The following is a 20932-nucleotide window of genomic DNA, read 5'->3' on the forward strand; positions in this document are numbered from 1 at the left end:
AAGTTTGTTTGAAAATAGGAAGAATAGATGAAGAAAATAAAACTATCAAGTCATCCTAACTTAAGCTTTTTCTCTTAACAAATACTTCAAGAAACACATATCCAGCAATTATGTTCTACTAACTGTAGCTAAACATTTTCTTATAAATGGCTCTAACGCTGATACTATCAGCATCTGTGGAATGTATTATGGTAGAAGACACGCTGATAGAGGAGAAAAAAACCCTAACTTATCTTCAGATCACAGCCCCTGGGGTTTCTGAAGTAGTGGAGGGCAAGTCAAAGGTCTCATGTTTAACAAATCTCACAGCACACACACACAAAACTATTTTCTGATCATCTCTATTTTGTATTATTACTTCTAATGAACAGATACACATTTAATACCTTTAAGGGTTATTAAAACTAAAACCAATTCTGTATGTTACTGATGGCCATTTATTTTTAAAATACTATTTAGTAAACTCCTAGGATTTAATCACGTTCTATTTAATTTTAAGTATGGAATATGCTGTACTGATCTTACTGATTTCATAACAACAAAATTTTGCATTCATCACTAATGATACACAAAAAGTTATAAAATAGATTTTTAAATTGAATATCCAAGATACAATCAGTAGCAGGATGCCATTATGGACTTCTTTTGTAAAGCTATGTGAGTTAAAACTCAGTGTGAGTTAATTGTAAAACTGTAGGGAACTGGAGTATTAACAACTCTTGGTCAGCAGATGATATTCAGCTACCGGTTCTCCTGTGTAGAAATAAGCCCAACCTAAAATATGAGATGTCAGGAGCCCAGTGAAGTACGTACCCATTGGATTTTGCTGTGCCCTTCTGCTGGAAATGGCCAGACACTCTCCGTTTTCTCCTCAAATGACCTATCTATTCCAGGCTTTTTCACTGATGCCTCTTTTCCTGATATATTTATATCTACTCATTCATTCATTTGACCAATATTTATTGATTTCTAACTAAATGCAAGGCATTGTTCTAAATGCTGAGGTTACCAAGTGAACAAAACAGAAAGTCCCCACATTCACAGAGCTCTAGCTATGGAGACATGAAATAAACAAACTAATGCACGTATCATGTCAAATGGTGGCAAGTATTATATTAAAAAAAAAAAAGGCAAGATAAAGGGATAGAAAATGATGGTGGTTGGGCAGTGTTATTTTAGAGAGAGAGTTCAGGAAAGTCCACTTTGAGGAGGTGACATATGAGCAGAGACCTGAATGAAAACTAAATAAATAAATAGGAAAAATGGTTGTGGCAGAGAAAACATTACATGCAAAGCCACCAAAACAGGAGTAGGCTTGGGGGGAGGGAGTTGGAAGGGGGGTTCAGGATGGGGAACACATGTACACCCGTGGCGAATTCATGTTTATATATGGCAAAACCAATACAATATTGTAAAGTAAAAAATAATAATAATAATAAAAAAAGAAAGTGATACCTGAGCAAAGACTTGAAATGGCTGAAGAAATTCATCCATAAGGGTATCTGCAGGGGGTTTTCAGGTGAAACAAAAAGCTAATGCTCTGAGGTGGAGTTTGTGAGGAATAGCTAGGAGGGCCTATTTGGCTAAAATAGAGTGGACAAGGGGGCAAATGGTACAAAGTGGTCAAGGTGTAACAGGATTTTGGAGGGGAGGGGTAGCCACTGTAGTGTCTTACACTGTAAGGACTCTAGCTTTTACTCACAACCAGGAAACCATTTACTAAGAAGGGGAAGGCTGAGAAGAGCAGGTTTAAGGGAATGAAGATCAGGAATTTGGTTCTGAATGTGTTATACATGAGAGCGCGATGCTGAGGAGCAAGTCAGGTATCAGGAGAAAGGTACATGTGAGAGATGTAAATCTTGGAGATAGAAGACTCTCTCACAACCTTTAAGATACACCTCGAATACCACTTACCCTATGAAGTCATCACAGCCCACTTCTTCCAGGAAGAATTAATTCCATTTTGTTTATATCTTATTATAGTACTTATAACTGTCTAGCTTGTATTAAAACATAGTTTTATGTATATCTGTTGTTCTCACTTGGAGATATGTGACATAAAGAACCATTTATTTTATCCTTTTAATCCTAAACACTCTGTACTATCATACATATTTGTATATGATGAAATTATCAATAAATACTGGCTTAACTAAATGTGTTTGGGGGGAGTTGTATTCACCTGTCATGGGAAGTTTTCTGACTGAAGGTCGGGAGCTAGCAGTTAGGGAACTACTCCCAAACTAAATTCTCTACATACATGTCCAAGTCAAACTTAATTTCTCTCTCATCTTAGGAGACAAAGTCAGTCATCAAATCCTAACAGTTCTCACCTTTTAAATATATCTCAAATTCACCCACATTTCTCTAGTAACATTGCCGTGACTTGAGTTGAGCCTCCACGGCCTCTCATCCCATTACTTTAACAGCTTACTTACTGCTTCCACTCCTGCTCATGGTGTAATACATGTTCAAACACCAATCACAGTGATCACCCAAACCACCACGGCCCTTCTGCTTGAGGCTTTCCAGCATTCCCCTGCTACCCCCGGGATAAAGTCCAACCTCTTTACCACAGCTTATGAGGCACCTCACCATAGGCCGTGGATTTCCTCTTTCCTCGCCCTTCTCTTCACTTCTGACACCTCACCATAGGCCATGGATTTCCTCTTTCCTCGCCCTTCTCTTCACTTCCGACACCTCACCATAGGCCATGGATTTCCTCTTTCCTCTCCCTTCTCTTCACTTCCGACACCTCACCATAGGCCGTGCATTTCCTCTTTCCTCGCCCTTCTCTTCACTTCCGATCTCGTCTCCATGAAGCACAGAGCCTGTATCACACTGAACTGCTGGAATGCTCTTATTGTCAGCGCTCCCTTTAGTGCAAAAATTTCCTGGAGGCAACTCTGTCTCATTTGGTGCTGTATCACAACCGGGACATAAACTTCAAAATAAAAACTTGAAACATAAATGCTGTCTTAGGATTCCACCAGACTTCTTATTCTACTACTAACTTTTAGCACAGGTTATTTTAAGATATATTTTGATACTAAATTCTGAGCTTCTAGAAAAGTGTCACCAATAATCTCCATTTAATCTCCTGTTCCCACTCTGAAACAATGAACCTAAGTGACATTTATGACTCCTTCCCCTTTCCAGTCCTGATGTGTCAATCATTTCTATAGGAGAGAAGAAAAGGATTTCAAACTGCAGCAAGTCAGATGGTATTTAATCATTACATTAAATCTATTGACACTAAAAGTGCCTGAAATGAGTATGCTGCCTGGAGAGAGGGAGGGAAATCAGTGGCAATGAACTACCTAGAAAAGCTTAGCTTTCTGCCTAAATGTTTAGATGTGATTGCCTTACGAAATTCATGCAAGCTTTACGAGTCTTAGTTGCTCCACAAAATCTGGTCATAATGGTTTAGGCTGAAGACAGTAATCTATTTTGCACCTCAGATTCTAAACTTAAGTGTTTTTTTAAGACTTGAAACACAAGCTCTTGCTGCGAGATTTTAAATTATTATTTATCCCAGAGATGATTTTCCAAACCAATTTTAGCACTTTCTGTTTCAGCCCTCAAGACTAGCTACTAATGCCACTACCTGTCAGTTAATATTTCGATGGAGTACACCATCAGAAACATCATTGCTCAAAGAGGATGAAGGAAATCTTCCTTCTACAAGCAGAAAGCTATCTCTCAGTGTGATGCCGAAACAATGCCCTAAGTTTGCACTGCCCAGTGGAGAAGGCACTAACAACAGTGGTCATTAAACACTTGAAATATGGTTAGTCCAAGGACAGACCTGCTGTAAATATAAAACACACACCAGATCTCAAAGAAGACTTAGTATAAAAAAAAGAATGCAAAATATCTAATTAATACTTTTATATTGATTACATGTTGAAATAAAAATATTTTGGGTGTATCAGGTTGAATATATTCTTAAAATCAATTTCACATGGTCCTTTTGACTTTTTAACATGTGACTACAAGAAAATCTACAATTACATATGTGATCATAATTATGATTGATGTTACATTTCTATTGGACAGTGTGGTAAGCCTAGAGAACTGATCAACACTTTCGAACTTTTTATCCAAATGGAATAAAAAGTATCACTGAGGGTCAGATCTGAAATGGATCCACCAATGATGCATAGAAATACAAAAGATATCTCCAATTTAAAAATGGTTAAACATGCTAAAAGTGAAAGACTGCTTCAGTAAAATCTAATAATGTCTCTTTCTTCTCTGAAATAAAAAGGAGTATTTGAATCTTTATTTCTTAGGAGTAGCCTTTATTTTTCAGTAAAACAAATGAGTATTAGCATAATGCAAGAAATAGGAACCCTAAGATATTATAGTGATAGTTCCCCTTTAGCAAAAAGAGTTAAGTACCAGAAATGTTATCATGTTATTCTTTTTTATGAAAAACTTTAAATAAACCATCACAATACTTCATTTTTATAAAACCTCACGGAAACATCAGAGAATGTATATTAACCCAGCAAGGTATACTTTAGAGTCCACTCAGTACAGTGATTCCTACCACCCACTCACATACTTCACTATCCTCTCTTTACTATTTAACATATCCCTTGGTATTTCTAAAAACTCTAACAAGACAAGATAAATAAAGATCAGACTATAATTAATATGATTCCATCTGAAATACAACATCGTATCTTAATGAAATGTTTATACCATCATAGGGATTTAAATGTGCTTTCTTAATATTCATTCTTACACATTAATTGTAATAATTTAATATGTTTTGTAAAGTACTAGAATGCAACATGAAGAGGCAAGATCAAAAAGTAAAATATAAAAAGAGACAAGATTAAATCCCTCTTCAATTACAGAAGGACCAACTATAAGGAGGCTCTTTAAACAGCCTATTAATATAACCTATGTAACCATACATTGTATACTTTACAAATAATTACATTTGGAAGTATACTAAGTTACTGGTTCAAATTACCTGGTTATCAATATAGAAAATGGAGTAATTTATCAATGTCCTATCTACCTCACAGATATTTTATGGTTTAAAAAGAAAAAAGAAAAGAAAATTAGAAAAACATACATATTGGTTAGAAGAGCAAGTTTCACCCTTGGGTTTCACCCAAGGCAGTCCTGAAGAAAATTCCTGTGCATCTGAACATAAGGACACGGTAGTTAAATATAAAACAGTATTTCTAACCAGGCTCCCATCAACTTTACACTTGGAATTTTTAATTCTTCTACTTTTTAAAAAACTTTTCCCAGGATTCCCATGGTGGTCCAGCAGTTAAGAGTCTGCCTCCCAAAGCAGGGGGTGTGGGTTTGATCCCTGGTTGGGGAGTTAAGATCCCACATGCTCCATGGCTAAAAAACCACAATATAAAACAGAAGCAATATTATAACAAATTCAGCAAAGACTTGAAAAAATAAATAGTACACATTAAAACACACACACACACACAACGTTTCCCTGAACCTTGTGCTCTACTTCTTCATTTAGATGCCCTACATAACTAGGCTAGGGAGCTAAAAGTCAAGAAGCACAATAGCAAGAGCTGAAATTCTACTAGTTTTTTAGTAATTGGGGCTGTTTTTATCAAAGTCTGCTGGGACATTCAAACAGAAGCAAAATGGATTTGAGTCATTATTTGTGAAGAAACACGAGTAAGGAGAAAAATAAGGAAAGAGAAGGGTAAAGTTCATATGGTTTGGGGGGACTTGTTTTTTAATGCTATAGCTTTTTTGTGTGGATTTATTTTTTATTACAAGTGAGGTATTTTAAAGAAAACCTTTGGAAAAATGGAACTAGACATGCACTAATTAAAGAAACATCAGAGAAAAAGGCCAAGATTTAGGAGATAGAGACAATAAAACTACAAATATTGATCACATATCTCCTTTCCAAAAAAGCATTAAGTAGGAATGTCTACTACAGAGAGGTAGAAATTTGAAAATATCCACTATCTCTGTTACGGAGTAGAAAAGAATTCAAATTTATGATTTCATTCTTGTTTACATTTCTATTACCAAACTTAAGTATGAGGTTATAATTTGGTCATGAGATGTTAAAAAAAAAATTTAGAAATTTAGAAAAATTTTTCCTTAAGTCTTCAGTTTGATTAACAGCAAGTCAGTCTTATCAATGTTTTCATATGTCTGTATCTCTCATTATGTCTCAAAAAGCTCAGTAATGACATAGCTTTGAGATTAGAAATAGAAACAATTATTAAATCTGTTAACTATTCTGATTAATTGCTACCTAATTATCCATTGATAATTATCTAGTTATCCATTAATGATTCTTGAGGAATATGATATATAATTTCAGAGTACATTATTTGTGATATCAAAAATTTCTATAGATGTTCCAATATAAAAGATTATTTCTGCATATGATGAATCTTCTTCAATAAAATACCCTGGATATAAGCAAATGTTATACTCTATGGTAAGATACAGTATGTGAACACATTTTTATAGACTGTAATGTAACACACCTAAAAGTAAGATGAAATTATCATTTTAATGAAATTTTTAAAAGTACTCTATAGTAACATAAACATAAGTAATGCAACTTTTCTTCTTTAAACCCAGATATTTCTCATATTACTTATCATATAAGTATACATGTAATTATTTATATAAAAGTCACAGTTCTTTATGACACCATAAGGAACTTCACAACTATAGACAAATCTCATTTTACTCAACTGCATATACACAGTATCTTTCAGAAAGAACACTATGTCACGGAAATAAAATACAGTACTTCTGAGGTTAGAAGCAAAAATAAGTGTTATATTAGCGACTGTGCCGAGTTTTTTATCTTTTTATAGTACTGAACATACATATAGATAGAGGAACTCATTTCCTGTATATAATAATTAAATGCAATTCCATACCAAGCAGAGTCAGCTATGCATTTAGAACCAGCAGCAGGTAAAATACAATTACCTTAAGAACAGAGACAGGAAATTGCTGAAGCCAAATGAAACTTGTTAAGAGTCTGACATCTTTCTCACAGTATTTTTCTGATTGTATTAATTTTATTCATTGATTTTGGAATTCCACTGAGCATGCTGCCTTACATACATACTACTGTATTCTTCCTTTAAAAAAGATTCCCAGAAGGAAGGCAAACAACTGTTCCACAATTAGAGAGAAAGAGGAGACATTAAGACTGACTAAAACAGACAGGAGATAGAGAGAAATCGTTTACAGTAGTTCTGGACCATTTAACTAAGGTCTCATCCTTTGAGGCTCATCTTTAGTAAATAAGGCTGTACTGCAAGAGAGAAATTCATTCAGCAAGAAACACACTGGAAATAACAACTGTAAAATGAAACATTTTTGTACCTTAATATCCGATGTATCACGCTGACTGTTTCGCCAAGCTCTGGAAATTGAGGAAAACGTTCGATCTGCATGATCAAATTTCCCTCCTTGTAAATTTAGGAAATAAGTTGTGAAGGGTTCCTAAAAAAATAAGCAATTTATAAACTCCATATCCATATGTTTCCTCATGGATAAAAACGTGGTTTTATAAATCTTTATATTTAAATACATTAATGATAAATAGACAATAGCCAGTATTATGTCCTAGGCACAGACTGAGAATTATACCTAAACTATTACATTAAGGTTCTCAAATTGTTTCAGAAGAAGTATTTCCAAAATTTGGTATTTTCAATATTTTTCAGACTCCTTTTCTTTCCAAGAACAATTTATTAATAACATTCAGACATAAACTAAGACTGCATTTTTCTTCATAGTACAAAGAAATAGTCCAATATATAATTTCCCTATTGTTATGGTTCAATATTTAATTTATGATTAAGAAAAGAAAAATGTTTGGAAGATTTAAAAGCCTCCTCATAGTTAAAGAACACTTAAACACATATTAGTGGATAATTGCTTGAAATTAGCTAAGCACTATAAATTACCTCTAGGATTTATGTCTGCCTGTACCCTTCTAACAAGCTTAAATTAATGATGTGCTGCTAATGCTTTCCCAAAGAAATTACCTTCTTGTAGATGAATCACCTTCCAATTTTACAGAAACACTTCTGGCTTAACCAATATGTTATCAATACACGGCAGTCTTGGTGTAACTTATAAACACACTTATTCCACTTGGGGCAACTGAAGTTTTCAAGATATATGAATATATGTCTGTGTTAAGGGAATCTTAGTTTTTATTTTAATAGATTACATTTGAAAATAACATACATTGCAATTCAGAGTCTGGTAAGTTATCAACCATTTGAAGAGGCAAATTTAAGGGAAAAATTCATGCAATTCCAGGTGATACATTTTTATGGCCATTCTACAGTAACATGTTGTACAATACAGGCCAAATGGGATACAGGGATATTTATATAATTAGGGCTTCAATCACTGAAAAAAATTTCACCCTTCAAAAACGATGCTGATGATTTTTAATCAATGCATATTCTCCACAACATTGAATTTACTTATCCATGGTTTATTATTCAAATCGAACTTACTATTCTTAGCAGCCATGCAAGAACAAAACTTGCCGTTGAGTAATGAGTACCATAGTGGAACTTCGGAACTTGATCATCTTCCCAGGACTCGTAACGCTCTGCAAAGAATGCTGCTCTTTTTGGATTCAAAGCTCCTATTGGCTGCCAATACAGAGGAGAAAAAAAAAACCCACATAAAGGTAATTGTCCTTTATTTATCTCTTCAAACATTATCCTATTAGCAAGTGTGAAAGTGAATTAAAAATACATACCATTTAAAGCAGTGTTACAGTCACAGAGTGGATGGCAACGTAAATTTAACTTTCAATGCACATTAAATATATACATATAAGTGAAGGGAGAAGAAACCTGTCATTTCTCAGTAAGTTGGTTTCATTTGAATAAAAATCCTTAATCAGCCCAGAACAAGCATTTTCACAAAGATAATTACGTGAAGTGAGTATTAGCTATATGATACTTTGGAAAGCACCTCTAAAATCCTACTTAATTCATCAGAAGCAACAACCAGAAACAGAATCTTGAAGCTAAGGGATTAACATATCACAGATGCTGAGAGGAGATGGAACAAAATTTGAGGAGGTAGCGGGTGAGGAGAAGTGCAAGAAAGGGACTGCATGAAAAAAGAGATTAAATGAAAATCTAGGATTTTCTACTAGCATGAGTAAAACCAGAATTCAGAAGATAAAAACATGTCTGTATGAAAAAATTATTTTAATATGTAATACAAATAGAATATTAGACAGAATATGAGCTTGTACTGGAAAACAATACATTACAGCCAAGGTCCCCAAAGCAGTATGGCCAAGTGATGAAGAGTCTGCGCTTACTGGAGTAATAATGGTACCCAGTAAGAAGGTTGTTTCAGAAAATAAAAGGAGTAAGTACATAGAGGGACAAACCAAGCCTGACAATATTCAATGCATGTTATTATTTTTAAGGTAATCTTTTAGCACTGGGGTAAAGTCTGAATAAAACAATAGCCTATAAGCCCTCAGAATATTGACTGGCGTAAGATAAGAGCTTAAGAAGTGTTAGCTGGTATCATTATTGTTGCTGTTGTAATTCAGGGAATACATGAACTCCACTAAACAGAAGGCAAAAGCAAAATTTTGTGTGATCATGCACATGTACATCTTCTTCAGGAAGATACAAAGAGATTTCCAGATTCACAAAGGGGTTTAAGGCCTTAAAGAATAAGAAACAGTTCATTCTCATAAAATAATCCAATCTCCAGAAAATCTTTATTCTTTATGTAAAATATAAATATCAATACACCAAGAAATATGCAAGATTACTTTCTTTAATAAAAACCTATCAATTAGCAACTCCTCATTTATATGAGAAAGAAAATGTCTGACCATTTATGGGAGAAATATTAAGCTGAAATTTAAAATACTGGTTTTAAAACAGATGTATTCAGAAATATCCTATTGAAAATGAAACAAAGTTAAATGAGTTTTAAAACTGCTTTTCATGTTAAAAAGTAATTTTAAGCAACATTTTAAATGATCATTTTGGCCATCTTTCTAAAATTGTAACTATTTTTTCAAAACTGCAATTTATTGCTCGTACCTTTCATTCTCTTTCAATAGGACAGTTCTAATCGACATTTTATTTTAAGCCATTTTTTTACTTTACAAGCAAAATTTAAAAAACCTTTAGGTGATTATTATTTTAAATCAGTATCACAGTATACCAATTTAAAAAGGCATTTTTAAAGCATTAGTTTCTGTACAAAAGAATTAAGTCTGATTTACTAAATTTATGCCAGTTAAAAATGGAACCGACTCCAAGAAATCTTTGTTACAGAATCAATTTGGAATGCCTTTAAATGTATTTTCGTTGTTGTCCCTGAAGACTGAGCCATGCAAAAGGAAAGAAAGAAGAAATAAAATCACTGGAAGACAAATTATGTGAATTAAAAATAAAACCAATGCTCTGTTTGTATGATTCTGCAGCATATTAAGTATTCACTTTATCTGCTCCTATTTTTATTACACTCCAAATGAGTACACCCCCAAAATCAATAGTTATAGAATCACGTTTCTTGAATATAATGCTAAAACCAATTAGGATTGATTTCACTAGCATTTGAAAAAAAATGGCACTGTTCAGAGATCCATATAGGTAGAACCCACAGTATTGATTCTGGCTGTTATTGTTACAGTTGGTTTCTGAAGCCTGCTACAGGACAGCTATCAAGACATACCACATTTATTTGCAAACATATAAAAAAGAAGTCTCCAAATAAAAGAAGGTTAAAAAAAAAAATAAGACCAGTGGAGCTGTGCAATGACAATGATACACTATCAGCTTACTCAGAGAAGTTACAGTGGGAATACACACATTGAATTATACATTACGCGAAAGCGCTGATTTATTGTGGTAATAACATCCACCTCATTAAAAGATTCTGCTTTGCTGCAGTTGGAAGGCTACATATTGTTTACTGCTATAAATTAATGGCAGTGCAAAGAAGACTGTGGAACCGTCCTAACAATAGATCTGTAATGACAGTGCTGTATATCACAGCTTCCTCAGCAGCTTCATAATAAAATGGAGACAATGTATTGAGCTAATACATTCTACCGTGCTGGCCCATATTTTTCTGACAACTGCTTTAAAAGATGAGCTGAATCCAACTATGTTATAATGCTGCGCAACATTTAACTAAGAAAGAGTCAGTCATACACCAAAGTGCATCAGAGCATTTTTAAAACACTGTCTAAATCAGCATTTCAAGATGTTTATTCATCTCTGCAAAAGAACTAAAAGTAAATGCTGATGGCTCCTCTCACTTATACAGTATATTAAGAGTAACAAATGGAGGGCAATTCTAGAAGATACCTAGCATACCAGCCTACAAAAAGCTCTCTGTACAATTTAACTGTAAAAGCTTGACCAGATTATTTTTCAAAATCAGCAAATCGATTAAAGGAAGAACAAAAATACTGGTCATTTGAAATGGTCATAACTTCTTGGAAAAATCAATAAAAAATAAGTATTGATTAGAGAGGTATAACTCAAATTCATAACCAGGTAAATATAAATAGCCCTAGGATACAAAAATAATTTTAAACATTACAAAAAGCTAACAAATAGAACTATATATATATATATATTAAATTACTTTATTTTCTTATTGAGGAATAATTACTTTACAGAATTTTTTTGTTTTCTGTCAAACCTCAACATGAATCAGCCATAGATATACATATATACCCTCCTTTTGAACCTCCCTCCCATCTCCCTCCCCATCCCATACTCTAGGTTGATTCAGAGTTCTTGTTTGAGTTATTTTTTTAAATATACAAAACAATAACAGAACCTTAATCACAATAAGATAAAAAAGTGGTTAAAATAAAACAGAACGATTTAGAGGTTCAGGAATACCAGCATTAAGTATTTACATTTAAACGATGCAAATAAGAACTTGGATTAAAACAGGAAAAGGCAAATGAAAGAAAAAAGAACACCAGAACTCTTGAAAAAGTATAAATAGCAAAACAAAATAAATTCCACTGCCCATAGCATATATCGCTAATTTCACAAACAGCAAAACTGACACCTATGGTAGATTCGTAAGTACTCTATTTTTCTTGTCTGATACCTTTCAGAATAATAAATGCAGAGCAACTTTCTAAATCAGGTTTTTAAGCATATCATGGCAAAATAATTTCGTTACCGTTTCTGAGAAGTAATTTTGCTAATTATTAGAGATCCAAAAATACTGCATATAAAGTACCCAGTTCAGTGTCTGGCATACAGTATGTTATTTGTAATAATAACTATTGCTATTTTCAGCTTATTTGATCAAGAATATTTAAGGAAAAAAAACCATTAAAAAAGCCTAATGAAATTAATGTTGTCTATTAGGAGAGAACATAATTAAGCATCACAATCATTTAATGGAATAGCAATACTGTGCATTATCAGTCAGAAGCCTAATAGTACACATAAACCCCAAAACTGAATTACCCTACTTCAAGAGCATGATATAAAACAGAATTATCTTTCAAAATCCAAAGGGCCTCTAAATTTTACTGTGAAAAGCATATGAAATGTCAAGCAAGTTACAATCATCTAGTACTACATTCGGAGAAGGCAATGGCACCCCACTCCAGTACTCTTGCCTGGAAAATCCCATGGACAGAGGAGTCTGATAGGCTGCAGTTCATGGGATCACTACGAGTCGGAATGACTGAGGGACTTTACTTTCACTTTTCACTTTCATGCATTGGAGGAGGAAATGGCAACCCACTCCAGTGTTCTTGCCTGGAGAATCCCAGGGACTGGGGAGCCTGGTGGCTGCCGTCTATGGGGTCACACAGAGTCGGACACGACTGAAGAGACTTAGCAGCAGCAGCAGTACTACATTAATTAAAAACAGAGTATTAGATTCAAAGACCCTTACAACCCAATACAGATTCTTTCATCTGATTACTAGTAAAAGTTAGTTGTAAAAAGAAAAAACTAATGTTCATACATTCTAAAATTTTGCTTTCTTTTTAAAATTTTTAGGAAATCACACCTGAAGTTATCTAATTAATAATCCCCAGGCTACATTTTGTATTTTATAAAACATTATTGTGCATTCTCACGATAAACGTGAGCTGCTGCTGTTAAGTCGCTTCAGTCGTGTCCAACTCTGTGCGACCCCAGAGATGACAGCCCACCAGGCTCCCCCGTCCCTGGGATTCTCCAGGCAAGAACACTGGAGTGGGTTGCCATTTCCTTCTCCAATGTATGAAGTGAAAAGTGAAAGTGAAGTCGCTCAGTCATGTCCGACTCTTAGCGACCGCATGGACTGCAGCCCACCAGGCTCCTCCATCCACGGGATTTGCCAGGCAAGAGTACTGGAGTGGGGTGCCATTGCCTTCTCCTAGGCATCCCTATTTTAATAATGAAGATAATAAGTACCTTGAATAACCTAGCTCAAAATTAACAGAAATCTATGAGATACAAGGCTTCCCAGGTGGCACTAATGGTAAACAACCTGCCTGCCAATACAGGAGATGTAAAAAAGGCAGGTAAGATCCCTGCATCAGGAAGATCCCCTGGAGGAGGGCAAGGCAACCCACTCCAAAATTCTTGCCTGAAGAATCCAAAGGACAGAGGAGCCTGGCAGGCTAGTCCATAGGGTCGCAAAGAGTCAGACATGACTTTGCCACTGTTTAGTGGCAACATAAGCAAGAGGTTATGTATTAATTTATTGTGGAAGTAGGATAGGCCTGTAGATACTGAAAAAGAGCAATTACAAAGTGACAGCAGGAAAAGATAACAAAATGGTTGAACTCAATATCATATGAATCTAATATGTTAGAGAAATGTCAGGTTAAATAAAAAATGTTAATTATGTATAAGGTAATCGATATTCATGAACAAATTAAACAAAAATAATTCAAATTCAAGAGGATGGACTATTAGGAAATGTGACATCATAAAAGATGGTCATTCCTGGTTAGAGAATAATGATTTGAGAAGATTATACAAAATAACCCTGATAAACAGATGAAAGGGGCTATTTTGATGACAATGCAACTGTTTATTGGATATAAGTGAAGAATCTAAGAGTCTTAGATATATTATCTTGCTATATTTATAACAATGCCTTAATATACAAAACCATTAGCAATCCCAATTTACAGATGAAAATAACAAGTTTGGGAAGAAGTTAAATGACTATCAATAGCTGAGGCAAGATTCAGAGCCAATTCTAACTAGACTGACTATTAAATCCTAGAATAATTTGAGTTATGTGGATTAATGAAAGCGTTGGTGCTGAATCTATAGCACCATTGGAATCCTTTCATGGGACTTTTAGATTAAATGCTCTTTTGAAAAAAATGATATTTATACTTTACTCTTAACTATATAATGTATGTGCTTGGGCTTCACAGGTGGCTCAGTGGTAAAGAGTTTGCCTGCCAATGGAGGAGAGGCAGGAGACCTGGGTTCGATCCCTGAGTCGGGAAGATGCCTTGGCGTAGGAAATGCCAACCACTGCAGTATTCTTGCCTGAGAAGTCCCATTAACACAGGAGCCTGGTGGGCTACAGTCTGTGCAGTCACAAAGAGTGGACACAACTGAGCAACTGAGCATGCATACACGTATAATACAGTGGATATCTAGCAGAAGGTTTCACAAACGGGGGAGAGGGATGAATATTTTGTGTTGGGGCCACTGAAAAGACACTTGGCAAAATTGCTTATTTTAAAAAAATGAATACATAAAAACAAGCACTGTCATCAAAGTTTACTGCTTTACTTGCCTTTTTTAAAAAATTAACTTTATTGGGGTATGGTTGCTTTAGAATGTTGTGTTTTTACTTTTCTCTTTAATTTTTTTGTATTTATATATCCATATCTATGAACCCAAGTGAAAGCCTTTAATTCCTTGTGTTGCTAAACCTTTTTAAAGAAGTCAGTGAATTCTGTGCATCTCTACCACCTGCCTGCCTTTCCCACCTACAAGGAGAAAAAATAAAAGAACAGCCTATATCATGTAAGCAATGTTGCCACCATTCGGGGATGTAGCAACTATTTTGTGTCAGTTGTAGCAGCCCTTTTATCTAAAAGACGAATATAACAAACAGACTGATAAGCATTGTAACTCAACATTAGTTTTCAGGGTACTTTGTCATATGCTATATATGGCTGAAATGGTTTGGCACTTATCTTCACACACTCTACATTTAATTTAATATTACAGAGAAAAAATTTTATTGGCAAACTACTATAGCTTTTAAAGTTAACAAATAAGCACTTTTTGTTTTTACGTACCAGAGGATTTTTTAATCCCTTGAAAACATGCTCTCTTCCAAGTAACATTAAACATATACCCACTATATGATTTCAATTTAATAAACATATCCTGGGAAAAAGAAAGTATTCCATTTTACTTATTGTACTTAACTGAATCTAAATCATTTCAAAGGCTCACATTGGTAGATTTAATAGCACCACCTTCACAGTTCTATATTATTCAGCTATACTTCATATTAAGTGATTTTCAGTATAGTTATTTGTCTGTTTGAGAAAGGCACATAAGTCAATTAAAATAATCTGATAATCCAATGCCCGTGTTGATCTAAATACCTGGAAGAAGCCCCCCAAAATCTTAACAATCCAAGGTCAACTAAAAAAAAAAGTAATTATGAAAATGACAAACATCCAAGAAGCTCAATGCTGTTATAACAAAACTTATTTATTCACAGATAGGCTCATATATACACTTAAAGAAACAACGAGGACCATTAAAATCTGGTCCAAAATGGTGACAAGAGAGGCTCCTGAACTCACTTCTTGCCACAGACAAACCCAAACTTTAGCTACACATGGAATAATTCCCTCTGAAAGAAATCACAAGTTAAAGATGCATATTTCAAACCACAAAGAAACCACTAAATTTTTTAAAGGTATAAATAACAAGCCACAGTGAAGATAAACTGGAATCAAAAAACAACCCAATCTGAAAGAAAACAGATAAAAGGAGATAAGACAGAAAGAACTGATATAAGGGATAAAAAACAGGTGGAAAGAAAATACATTTAAACTGACTATATAAAATTACATTAAATGTAAATGGTCTCAACACCCCAACTAAAATGTAGAGGTTATTAGAATGGCTATAAAAGCAAGACTGCATTATATGTTGCCCACAAAAAAGGAATTAAAAAAAATAAAATCATAGACAGGTTTTTAAATTTGATAGAAAAAGATACTATAAGTAATAATAATAAAAAAAACCACTGTCATGTCTATATAAATATCAGAAAAGGTAGACTTCAGGACATGGACTATTATAGGTGTGATGGGAGACACTGCATGAAGATAGTAACAGTTTATGAAGAAAGCACATGCTCTGAAATGTGTATGCACTATCTTAGTCTCCTAGGGCTCCTACGATAAAGTACCTCACACTGGGTGACTTAAACTAATAGAAATTCATTGTCTCACTGTTCTGGAGGTTCGATGTTCAAATAAGGTGTTGGCAGAGCCACGTTCTCTTTGAAGCTTCTAACAGAGGATCCTTCTTGGTCTAGTCCAGCTTTTTGTGGCCTCAGGTACTCTTTCCCTTGCAGCACCATAACTCCCAATTTCTATTTCCATCACTGCATGCTGTTCTTTCCTTTGCCATTTGTCTTACCACAATATTTTCATCTTCTTATGAAAACACCAGTCATACTGAAATTAGCCCCACTTCAATGATCTTAACTTCATTACACTTGCAAAGACCCTATTTACAAATAAGGTCATGTCCACAGGTACTAGGGGTTAGGATTTCAACATAACTTTTGGGGAGACATAATTCAACTCATAATATGTACCCAAAAACAAATGCTGAAAATACATATAACAAAAAATGAAAGAAGTGAAAAAGAAGACACAGACAAATCAAAATTAGAGTTGGAGACTTCAACATTTCTCACTCAGTAATCAACAGAATAAGTAGATAAAAAATTAGTAAGGAATATTACTCAGTCATAAAAAAGAGTGAAATAATGCACCAACATGAAAAGACCTAGAGATTGTCATACTGAGTAAAGTAAGTCAGACACAGAAAGACAAGTATCATATGATATTGCTTTTATATGGAATCATATCTTTTTCTAATTAAAAAAGGGGTATAAATGAACTTAATTAGAAAACAGAGGTAGAGTCACAGATGTAGAAAACAAACTTTTATGTTACCAGGGGATAAAGGGGGAGAGGGATATATTGGGAGATTTGGACTGATGTATACCCACTACTACACATAAGACAGATAACTAATAAGGACCTACTGCACAGCACAGGAAGCTCTACTCAGCACTCTTTATGGCATACATGGAAAGAATCTAAACGAGAGAGGATGTATGTACATGTATAACTGATTCACTTTGCTGTACACCTGAAGCTAACACTGCAAATCAAGTGTGCTCCAGTAAAAATAAAGTTAGTAAGGATATTCCCAACGTAGACCACGTTCTAAGCCATACACCAAATTTCAACTAACTTGAACAGAAGTCACCAAAGTATGTTTTCCAATCATAATGGAATTAAACTAGGAAGCAACAAGAGAAAGACATGACAAACCTTTAAACCTGTGGAAAGGAAACAACACTCTACTAAAGAATCTATGGGTCAATGCGAAACCCAAAGAATCTATGGGTCATTAGGAAAATTAGAAAATACATTGAATGGAATAAAAATGAAAACACAATATATAAAAATCTGTTGGACCTTACAAAAATCAGCATTCTGAGGAAAATTTGTAACATTAAATGCTTGTATTAGAAAGAAAAAGAAGTTGGAAAGGAATAGTTTAAATCTTCCACTTTAAGATACTAAAAAAATAAAAGGAAGAGAAATTAAAATTGAATCCAAATCAAGTAGAAAGAAAAATAGTAAGGGAAACAGCTAAAAACAACACCAAAAAACACAATAGAAACATATGAAACCTATAGCTATTATTATACTTAATGATGAAAGAGTAAATGCTTTTCCCATAGGATAAAAGAAAAGGCCCTCTCAGCACTTATGGTCAACATTATATAATGCAGTAAGTATTCATGTGGAAATGCAGGAAGTCCCCAAAAGTCTACAAAAAAGCTACTAGTATGAATAGTTGAGTCAAACAAAAGTTGTAAAACACAAGGTCAATCTAAAAAAATTCAACTGTGTTCCTATAAACTTTGAAAAGTTTGAAATGGAAAAAAAAAATGAAAAATTTAAGGATAAATTAAAAATGTTAGCATACAACACAAAAAGCCACAAAACCTCAGACAGAAATTAAAGAAGACCTAAATGAATGGAAGATAAACCATAGTTGTAGATTGAAAGATTCAGTATCGCTATAATTTTTGGTAAAAATGGTCTACCAATTAAATGCAAGCCTAACCAAAATAGCAGAATTGACAAGCTGATTCCAAAAAACCTAGAGTAGCCAAAACAATTTTAAGAAAGAAGAAATAGCTGGATTCACATGACGTGATATTATGACTAATTATAAAACTACATACAGTAAACAAGACAGTGTGCTATTGATATAAGGACAGACTATTCTTATCGACCAGAATAAAGTCTAGAAATAGACCTATACGTATACATCCAATTTAATCTCAATAGAGGTTCCCAGACAATTCGTGAGAAAAGACAGTCTTTTCAACAAGTGGTATTGGAAGAACTGGACTTCCATTTGTAAAAAAAAAAAAAAAATGAACCTCAACTATTATTTCACAACTATAATACATGATGTTGCTGTTGTTTAGTCGCTCAGTCATGTCCAACTCTGTGACCCTATGGACTACAGCATGCCAGGCTTCCCTGTCCTTCACCACCTCCCAGAGTTTGCTCAAACTCAGGTCTATTGCATCAGTGATGCTGTCCAACCATTTCAACCTCTGCCACTCCCTTCTCCTCCTGCCTTTAATCTTTCCAAGCATCATGGTCTTTTCCAATAAGTCGGCTCTTTGCATCAGGTAGCCAAAGTATCGGAGCTTCAGCTTCAGCATCAGTCCTTATAATGAATATTCAGGGTTGATATCCTTTAGGATTGATTGATCCTTACTGTCCAAGGGACTCTCAAGAGTCTTCTCCAGAACCACAGTTTGAAAGCATCAATTCTTTGGTGCTCAGCCTTCTTTATGGTCCAACTTTCACATTCGTACATGACTTCTGGAAAAACCATAGCTTTGACTACACAGACCTTTGTCAGCAAAGTAATGTCTCTGCTTTTCAATATGCTGTCTAGGTTTTTCATGATATAGACAAAAATAAGTAGCACCAGCAGCAACAATACCAGAGGGTAATAATAATTATGCTTGACACAATTTTTTCTTAGAAAAGTCAAGCCATTGTCAGGTAATAAAAAGCATGTAATGAAAATCAGAAGATTTTAACTTTTTCAGTAGGACATTCTCTCAAATATTAATATATACATATATATGTGAATTTACCAGTCTCTTGGCAATAATCCTGTGAATGGTGCCCCAAACATGCTTAATAATCAAATATTTGACTAAACACATTTAATATAATCAGGGTATTATAAATAAGTGTTTATGTTGAATAAATGTGCTTACTCTAATAAATGGATTTGGAGAATAAAGACTTGGACAGGAATGTGGATGTTTAACTTAAAGATACGTTAATACACTACTTATTTTAAAAATCAGACTATTACACATTCACATAAATTAAGTTTTTACTGTCGCAGGGAAATACAAGAATGAAAAGTTAACACAAGGATATAAAGAAAGCTACAAATGTATGCAGGCTTTTCTTACTATATTTACTCTCTTAAAAAAATGCCCCAGCCTGAAATTAGAAGTACAATTTCAGTACTTATCAAACTTAAAATTTTTTTCAAGGTGTTTCAAAAAAATTTTTTATACAAGTTTATGGTAAGTGTATGTTCCTTACTTGGATCTACCCTAGTACTGGCAGCACTAAACTAAGAAAACAGGAAGTATGATAGGATAAAACTGGTAACATTATGTAAATAAAACAATTTATTTATAAATAATAATAAATGATCACTCCACACCACAGTAACTTATGATGATTTGAGAATAAATACTTAACTTTGAAAAGGATTACTGGACTGGCAGCGTGTTGCTGGTACATGTCAAGATTATTCATCTCCCTGACAGTAATATTAACCACAATCCATTTCAGTAACTTCAGTTTATCATTTTCTGACTAATGTTAAAAAAAAATGTCATGAAGGTTGCTTAAACTAAGTGTAGGCTTAACCCCTGTTAGAGTCATTAAAAAACTTCCACAAGAAGGTAACTTCTAGTAAAAAAAACAAATCTGCCATACATAGTACTAATAATTTAAAGATGCAAATTGTAAAAAATTATTTGTGCAAAACCAATGGATTATTGTCCTAAGTTAAAAAAAAACTGCAGCAAATCCTCTAAACACACCACAATATATTGCCCCATATGTATGTATGTGTGTGTATATATACATCTATATATGTTCCTATTTTGCTAAACTTAATTTTAAATTATGGGCAAAGCGCTAAATAGCCGTATTTTAAACAAAATATATCACACTGTACATGTAATAATTTAAAGTTTTGAAAGGTCAGTGTACTCACAAAAAATTTTCTCCAGTATTGTAACAAATACTATATAAAAAGCAGTCTGCTATTCAGGACCCTCAGATTAAGTACTCTGCTACAGGTCCTTCCTAATAAATGGAGGCAGGCTGACACAAGCCTATCTAAATCTAAAACTTTCCTAGTTACTGAATTTCATCTTTCCAAGCTATACCCCTTTCATTTTGGATATCCCTTTTAGAAAGCATCTGTACTTACTCTCGACATTCTAGAGTAATGTTTTCTTTTTCTATTAATGCAATAGCTTTTTTCTATGAGGGTATTTATTCTGTTTTGCTTTTAAGGCTTCTGCTTCTTAAATTGTC

At 34.0% G+C, this 20932-nt stretch overlaps 1 protein-coding gene across 8 annotated transcripts in view; it reads right to left on the minus strand.

Moving 5' to 3' along the window:
* Positions 1-20932, minus strand: part of LRBA (LPS responsive beige-like anchor protein) — a 747585-nt gene that overhangs the window by 171439 nt on the left and 555214 nt on the right. For all 8 annotated transcript variants that reach the window (XM_025267094.3, XM_044930515.2, XM_025267095.3 and 5 more), the window contains 2 exons: positions 8517-8657; positions 7366-7485 (listed from right to left, as the gene is read on the minus strand). In XM_025267094.3, the coding sequence (XP_025122879.2) occupies positions 7366-7485; positions 8517-8657 (261 nt within the window). The remainder of the gene's footprint in view (positions 1-7365; positions 7486-8516; positions 8658-20932) is intronic.

Source organism: Bubalus bubalis, chromosome 17 (genome assembly GCF_019923935.1).
Source record: "Bubalus bubalis isolate 160015118507 breed Murrah chromosome 17, NDDB_SH_1, whole genome shotgun sequence".
Classification (NCBI taxonomy): Eukaryota; Metazoa; Chordata; class Mammalia; order Artiodactyla; family Bovidae; genus Bubalus; species Bubalus bubalis.